The sequence below is a fragment of the Schistosoma mansoni genome, chromosome 1 (assembly GCF_000237925.1).
Source record: "Schistosoma mansoni strain Puerto Rico chromosome 1, complete genome".
Classification (NCBI taxonomy): domain Eukaryota; kingdom Metazoa; phylum Platyhelminthes; class Trematoda; order Strigeidida; family Schistosomatidae; genus Schistosoma; species Schistosoma mansoni.
In genome coordinates this window covers 63,912,090-63,920,281 of record NC_031495.1, presented here as the reverse complement: position 1 = coordinate 63,920,281, position 8,192 = coordinate 63,912,090, and the positions used below count along the sequence as shown (strand labels likewise).

The following is an 8,192-nucleotide window of genomic DNA, read 5'->3' as shown; positions in this document are numbered from 1 at the left end:
CACTGAGTCCTGATAGCCACTTGCTTGTGCGATGGGGTGAAGTTTAAATTCACTTCGTATTACTTGTTTGGATCTTCCCATTGATGTTTTAGGACTGCAACTGGTCAGTCTCTTATTGGCATATGTGCATACTGTGTGTATTGCCTCGATATAGTCTAAATTCACAAGCATGGTAAGTAAAGATGGATAGTGGCTAGCAGTGGAATCCAGTTTGACGCGCGTTTCCTCCTATTCGGGACTCGTCAACTGGATGTACCTGCATCTAGGAGTTGATGTTCATTCTAGGACTCGAACCCAGTACCTTTCGCTTCAAACGCAATCGCATTATCCACTCGGCCACTGAGTCCTGATAGCCACTTGCTTGTGCAATGGGGTGAAGTTGAAATTTACTTAGTAATGTTTGTTTGAATCTTCCCATCGATTTGTTAGGACTGCAACTGGTCAGTCTCTAATTGGCATATATGTGCATGCTGTGCGTATTGCCTTGATATAGTCTAAATTCACAAGCGTGGTAATCAAAGATGGATAATAGTCATCTCAAAACTTTCTCCAGGAAATCTACCATAGTCTATCGGAGTAGACACTGAACATGAGTAACACATTAACTAACTGAATCTATCTTAGCACAGGTTAAATTGTATTTTAATGTACTTGGTTATGGATAAATTGGTTGACATCTCATTACAGTTATAATTTCAAAAAGGCTGAAAGAAATTGAATGAATTTTGATGTATTTTTGTTCTCTGAGTTGGATGGTTTGGTCGTGGAGCTTTCATTGTCCTTCTGAAAGACATCATCAGCACAAACATCGAAATCAATCCAATTTATCAACCAATCACGAAAATTATACAGGAACATAGGAACAAAAATCAAACCAATAGGAGATACAATCAAAACAAAGAAATGAACAATGATAGATTAAAGGTCAATAAGAGCCAATCAACATCGAGGTGCACAGGACAAGCTGTGAATCACATGTGGAGAAATTCAAACACTTCACTTCTACCCGAAGTTTATGTTGATGATGTCGTTCAGAAGGACGATGAAAGCTCCACGACCAAACCATCCAGCTCAGACAACAAACATACATCAAAATCACCCACCTGAGCTACAAATCTTCTACACCATCTCAAAATTGAATGAATTTACGTTATATACAGATAGATAAAACATAATAAGTATCTAAAGAGTGATCCAAATAATAAGTAAATTAAATCAAATCTGGTAATGTGCATATTTCAATCATAGAATACTAACAAAAGTATCAACAAAACTTAGTTCCTGGATTAATTAGTGTTCTAAATCAACAAAGAATTTGGAGGTGAGATGTTTATGATTTCTAGGATAGTGTAGTGTGATACAATGATTTGAAGGATACATGAAGGTGATTTTAACCACAGATAAGTTCACGACCTCAGTGAGAATCGTTTTTCTTTTACAAAACTGATTAACATACTTAATTTAGAAACTTATAGAATCTAAGATGTAAATGTATAAAACAGAAAGTATTTCACCTTGAAATTCAGGTTTCCTAATTAACATGGTTACATACAAGCATTTATTCATTTATGATATGATGAAATCATTTTCCTTACAGAAAGCTATTAAAAATCAAGCAGTAATGAGCATTTGCTCCTTTCTCAGTCAGTCAGTCAGTCACAACGTAGAACTTCGTACGTACGTACGTACGTACGTACGTACGTTCAAGTTACCCTACCACATTAGCACAGAGATGCAGTTTTCGATTCAAATCCCATAGTGGTAGAGGTAGTAAGAGTATAAACAGTGATCAGAAAGGTTAGGGTTTGAAGATGTTATTCAAGGATTATAATCCAGTGAAGTATTTAGAAGATTAGAATTTGAGAGAACATAAAGAGTGGATGCACCTTCGCCATTGCAAACGATTTCGAGACATGTCATTCAAGGTCTCTACCCATCGATTGCTATCATCTCTCAAATCCCAACCAGGTAGTTTACACCTACCAACATGGCTCAGTCCAATTGTCAGTGACTTCATGGATTTGTGCTACGTTTTGGTCTGGCCGCCCCTAACTTTCTTCCACCCTACTCCTACACGATAAAACATTGCTATTCGGGGCAGTCGGTGGATGGGCATACGTAACGTGTCCCAGACATCTCAACTGATGAAGTTTCATTACTTTATCAATCGATTTGCCATCCTTACCTAGTACCTGTTTCCTAAGAAGTGCATTACCTACCCGGTGGTCCCAGGATATATAATGCAATGTGGCCACTAGTCTAGGTGGCTCGATACTGCGTGTGCACTATGTTGAGATAAGATGGTTGTTGGAGGTGGTCAACAGGAAACCCTGAACCCGGGTTTCGTGCTACTTGGCACTCTTCAGTAAGGTGTACCTGTAATCTTGAAGGAACTAGTGCCCCCTCACGGATTCTATCCCGTGTCACCCAGCTTTACAGTCAGAGACGTTACCACTGAGCTATTCGGGCCGCAATAAATAAAAAACCCATTTCTATAAGTATGTGTTGATGATGATGTGGTGGTGGTTAAACCGATAATATAAATATCCCAAGTAACCCATCTGAGTCAGAAATAACAACAATAAATAACATTGATAATATATGGATGCGCACTGCTGAGGAGTACCACAAAAGGACGAAACGCCCGTCCAACGCCTTCCAGGTCTGGCTTCTATTGACTCATGATCTCAACTATTAAAATTAAAAATATAACTATAAATCTGTTTTTCACTTTTCTGAAAAAACTTAACTAACTTACTTTTTGTAGCAACAAATACATAACCTTCACGTGTATCAGCTAAATTTGTCGATTGTATTTGTTCCCATGGTGTATTTAATAGTTTTTCTGTTAATGTTTTACTCTCTAAACTAATTTGTTCATAATTTTCACTAGACTAACATTCAAAAAACAAAGAAAAGAAAAGAAGGAGAAAGGGGGTGATGTTATCAAAATATATCATATTAAACGAAGAATGAAAATAAATATCAATAAGAGTAAGAGATTATGAGACTGCCCCCAAATGCCCTGGTACGGTCGAGAGTGAAGAGAGTCCGCTCTCAAACTACAAATGCTCTCATATGGCCATGCGTATATAGCCTCTGTTAGGGAAGTCCTACTCACTGCCTTATCGTGTCGGGGGTGTTGCTTACGGAATTAAGAGGACGATTAGGGAATGTCCGGCGCTTTAACAAGGTTGGTGGACACGGAATGTTCATCTAGGGGAGTCAGGAAACCCTGATTCCAAACCAATGGTGCACATAGGCTCCATGATACTGAGGTAACAAATGGCATATGAATCAATTGTTGGTCACCGGCTACCATGGGAATGCATCTCCTCACGATGCTCCACTGCCTTGTGGATCAGGCCTTTAGGTCAAAGGCTACGGGTGTGGCCTCCTAAGAAAACTACCTGTTTCAATCTGGGCACCTGGGCAGTATCACAACCATGCTCGTGAATTAAGGCTATATCAAGGCAATACGCACAGTATGCACATATGGCCAATGAGAGACTGACCAGTTGCAGTCCTAACAAATCGATGGGAAGATTCAAACAAATAATAATGAATGAATTTAAACTTCACCCCGTTGCACAAGCAAGTGGCTATCAGTACTCAGTAGCTAAGTGAACAACGCGATGGCGTTTGAAGCGAACAAAACTGGGTTCGAGTCCCGGAGTGAACATCAACTCTGAGATGCAGGTACATCCAGTTGACGAGTCCCGAATAGGAGGAAACGCGCGTCAAACTGGATTCCACTGCTAGCCACTATCCATCTCTGCTTACCATGAGTGTCAAATATAGTACAAAAATCTCAGGTATTTATAGTTTTTTGGCTGAAAGTAAATCATCATTTCGGATAGCCAATAGGCACATAGGGAGAACTACATCTCGGCATTCTAGAATGTTCCTCTAGCAGTGATTGGATAGAATATCTTCGGCTCTTTCTGGGAGAAAATAGTTTCACTTACACGCTGTGCAGCCTGAAGTATCTGATTAATTTGATTTGATGAATCTTTGAATTGTTCAAAAGCTTGATAATAGAAATTTGACAACATTCTCATGATCAAACTGACCTGTATATTGATTAAGTATGAAAGAAAACAAAGAGTTATAAAAGAGGATGAGTGGAAATAAGGGACAATGAAAATCAAATGTCAATTACGCTATCATAGCATCAGGATTAGATGATGGACCTATGTAAAACTCATATTGGTCAAAGTTATCAAAGACATTCTTCATGTACTTTTTGACCTGAGATTTAAGTAAGGGAACTTTGTCTAGATCAGTCTTTTGCAAACGCTCTATTATAGTTTTTAAATACAAATTAAGATGCGCTTTGTATGATTTTCAGTCGAAAGGAACACTAACGAAACCATTAGCGTGAACTAAATCAATGACCCTTTTGCTCGTATCATCCACATTTTCATCTTCTACACCCTCACTAGATGGGTTCGCGCCAATAAGTCTCCCATCTACATTACCTGAAACTGTCGTAAACCTCGATTTGACTTCATAAAAGAAATCTGCGACAACACGAGGACAGTGCGAGTCTGTGAACATTTCATCCTCAGTGATCATATCCTTATACATAATCATGGTAAAAAACAAACAAGGCGCATGTTATTACAAAGGAAATGAAATCTAATTGAAATATGTGTCCAAATGATTGAAGCAGATAATTGTTAATCCCATGTGATTGAAGATAACTGGTAATAAACTGCGGACCTAGGTTTCATACTAGTTGGCATTCGTTAACAAGGCATATATGAAACCATGAAGGAACTGATATTTCTTTGGTGGAGTGTCAGTTGACTTTACACTAACAGATTCGAATTTCTGACTGCTATCTCTAGTCCGAAAACTAATCACGTCCTTTGCACAAAATGTGATCTGTTGTATATCGTCATTGTTTGATTCTGTCTTCTACATAACTGAAGCTATAGGGATCCAACTTATAACCTTATTTTGTGTGTTCAAAGGAAATTTCTGACACCTATGTTCCTTTTCTCATTGGATTTGACTTACTGGCTCTTTTCAACTCGTATATTTGGTCGACTTTTTCATCCCCTTCCGTTTATTTTCTTCACTATCCAACTATTTACACACTTCTCATTACGTAATTCGAATACTGTTTTGTGATTACTATTTTAAAGTCTGTTTAACTAAGTTTGACCCGATTCCTACGTTGAACTACTGACTAAGACTGTTTTTATTTTATTATTATCATTGCTGGTAGTTGACCTTTCGATGTAGGTTTGTTCTCTGAGCTAGATGGTTTGGTCGTGGAGCTTTCATCGTCCTTCTGAACGACATCATCAGCACAAACCCGAAGTTTGTGCTACAAATCTTTTCCACCATCTCAAAATCATACGAGGGTAGTTGGCCTACCATGTTACTATCATTTTGTACATTGTCGTATCACGTGTAGTTATGCAATCAATTCAGTATAATCATTGATTCATAAATTGCCTTGACTGATTCAGCAGTTCCCTATAAACATTAATACATATATGGGTAAAACCTGATTATCATCTAACTGGCAACAATGTTGTTCATTTATTTATATATTATTATTATTAGTGCCTTTATCCAATATTATATTTTCGGTGCAACATAGAATTCTCAGCACAAAGTGATATGTCTTGCTGATTGAACACTATACTCAGATCCTAAGCTAGTCTCGTAACCCTCAAGCTAGAACCACACAACAACTTGAACACGAGAAAAGACACAAAATATGCGGGAAGAACTTTACTCCAAAGGTTCATTTATGTACAGAAAATATAGGGTTTTTATAGTATTTTAGAAGTCCTTGGGTTTTCCTGAAAATTCAAAAATACTACTAAACATAGTAGCAGTGTAGTAATCAGCCAATCAGAACCTCTACATGTGACTTTTCACTTTCGTGATGTTTCTGACAAAACTTCTAGTGAACGCTGATTGGATTAAATTCCTCCTAATGTTTCTTGAGCTTTTGAGAAGTTTGCAGGATCATCCCAACACAAAGTATTTCAACAAGTTTCCTTTTCTTATTTCTTGATCGATCCTGACGATAAATATTGAGTGATTGCCAATCAGATGTTAACAGTTCAAGAATCGACATCTGAATAATGTTCATTCTTTTCAAAAAAATATTGTCCGCCAACCAGCACGATGTCTCTGCTTGTACTTTTTTGTAAGTTGTAATAGGAAAAGCCATAAACCTTCTCATAAACACGCCTGAATGTTCATACCGAAATCAAAACCCAATACCTAACTCTTTAAATATCCAAGCTTTATTAACTAAGCTTCTAAGACTAACTAATTTTTAACCAGTTCAACAATGTCAATAAGGTTGTTAATATATTCAAGACTGTACTTGATCGATCTCTGTTAACATACACTCATTATGAATAAATTCTTAAAAATCTACTATAATTAGAAGCTTTTTAAGTTATGCATTATGGCTAATAGTAGAACATAAAATGAGAAAAATAGACTCAACTTATATGTCAACACTATCCAAAGAAGTAAAACTTTGGATTATAGACAATACCGAGGGATTCGCTCAGGATAAGCTCATGTTAACAGAGACTGAAGATAAGTATTTTAAAATCAACAACCCTGTGCAAGTTTAAGTATTTGGTTTATATCAAAAGAATTATCTAAGCTAGTTAGTTAGTCATATGCAACATAGAACATGGCACATGTGTACATTGGTTCAAATTGTCAAACTCAATTAGCACAGAGAAATGTAATTGTCAAGACCAATCCCAGAGTAGTAGTAGTAATAGTATTAGTGGTAATAGAAAACATTAGGCTTCCAACATGAAATTCAAGAACTATGAACTATTGAGATAAAGAATGTCACAAGGAATTCAAAAACTTAGGATCTGGAGGCAAAATAAACGAGAGTAAATGCACCTGCACTACTGTGAACAATTCTGAGCGGTGTCACGTAGAATCTCTAACTACTAATTAAGTTAGTCACTTGGACCCCAACCGCGTAGTATTCACCTACCTACATGGCTCAGACACAGACCAGTCCTGAAGAAACATTTTTTTTATTTAGAGAGAGAGAAGAAAGCATTCAGAACATGTTAATATGATACCATAAGACGGTCAGAAGACTTTTGTCAGCATCTTCATCAAATACAACTATATCATCTAAGTAATTAGAAAAAATTTAAAATAGTATCAATCTTTCGATCATCAATGAATACTGTTTAATTTGAGTTATCGCTGTGGTGTGTGCTACTAATGTCGACAGATATAAATAGTATATATCACCAAACGGAAGTGGAATGTCTGGAGGTGAAAGATTGGGAAGATCGAAGAGAAGAGAACGAGAATAGAGATTGAATGACGTAGAAATAAAGGAATCACGAAGTCTGACATAATTGATCGAAATTTTTCAGAAGGAACAAACAAGTTTGAGACAATCGATGGACATGTTGCAAATGAAGTATATTTACTGTATGAAAATCACTTAGCATTGTTTGTTTGAATCTTCCCATTGATGTTTTAGGACTGCAACTGGTCAGTCACTTATTGATATATGTGCATACTGTGCGTATTGCCTCGATATAGCCTAAATTCACAGGCTTGGTAAGCAAAGACGGATAGTAGCTAGCAGTGGAATCCAGTTTGACGCGAGTTTCGTTCTATCTGAGACTCGTCAGCTGGATATACCAGTATCTTCGATCTGCATCTTTTACTGTATGGTTCTCAGATTTTACTAAGATGTTCTGTAAATTTGTGTATTCAACTATGATTGTCCCCACTTGTGTGTTCTGGTTTACTACATCGATAATAACACTACACACATTCCTCATAGTATAAATAGTTTCACTTACTAAAACGTGTATCAAATTATAAAATCTAATCATGTGACTATTTTTTCAGATCCAAATAAAAATATAAAAAAAGACCGAACTGTTTTCATTACCACCATTCAATTTAGTTCACATTTGATTAATTTGATTGTCCTATAATGCTACACTAGATTGAAATCGGTTATTCACAACAGTTGAAAACGTGACAAAATACCCAGTCAAATAGAATATAACATAAACAATAAACAGAAGGGGTTTTTTGGAGATTTTAGTGATTTTATAGAGTTGAGATCATGAGTCAATTGAAGGTAGACCACCATGGAAAACCTGAAAGCACTGAACGGCCGTTTCGTCATATTATGGGACTCCTCAGCAGTG

General features: G+C 36.8%; 1 protein-coding gene and 1 non-coding gene across 2 annotated transcripts in view; both read right to left on the bottom strand.

Annotated features, from left to right (window-relative positions):
• The window catches only part of Smp_122680 (putative oligophrenin), a gene marked incomplete at its 5' end in the record, with an annotated part of 77,016 nt that overhangs the window by 35,485 nt on the left and 33,339 nt on the right, over positions 1-8,192 (bottom strand). The window contains 2 exons of the mRNA XM_018795183.1: positions 3,969-4,073; positions 4,369-4,581. Coding sequence (XP_018649521.1) covers positions 3,969-4,073; positions 4,369-4,581 — 318 coding nt within the window. The remainder of the gene's footprint in view (positions 1-3,968; positions 4,074-4,368; positions 4,582-8,192) is intronic.
• Smp_tRNA_01235_Gln_TTG.1.1 lies at positions 277-343 on the bottom strand. Its single transcript has one exon. It is a non-coding gene (tRNA).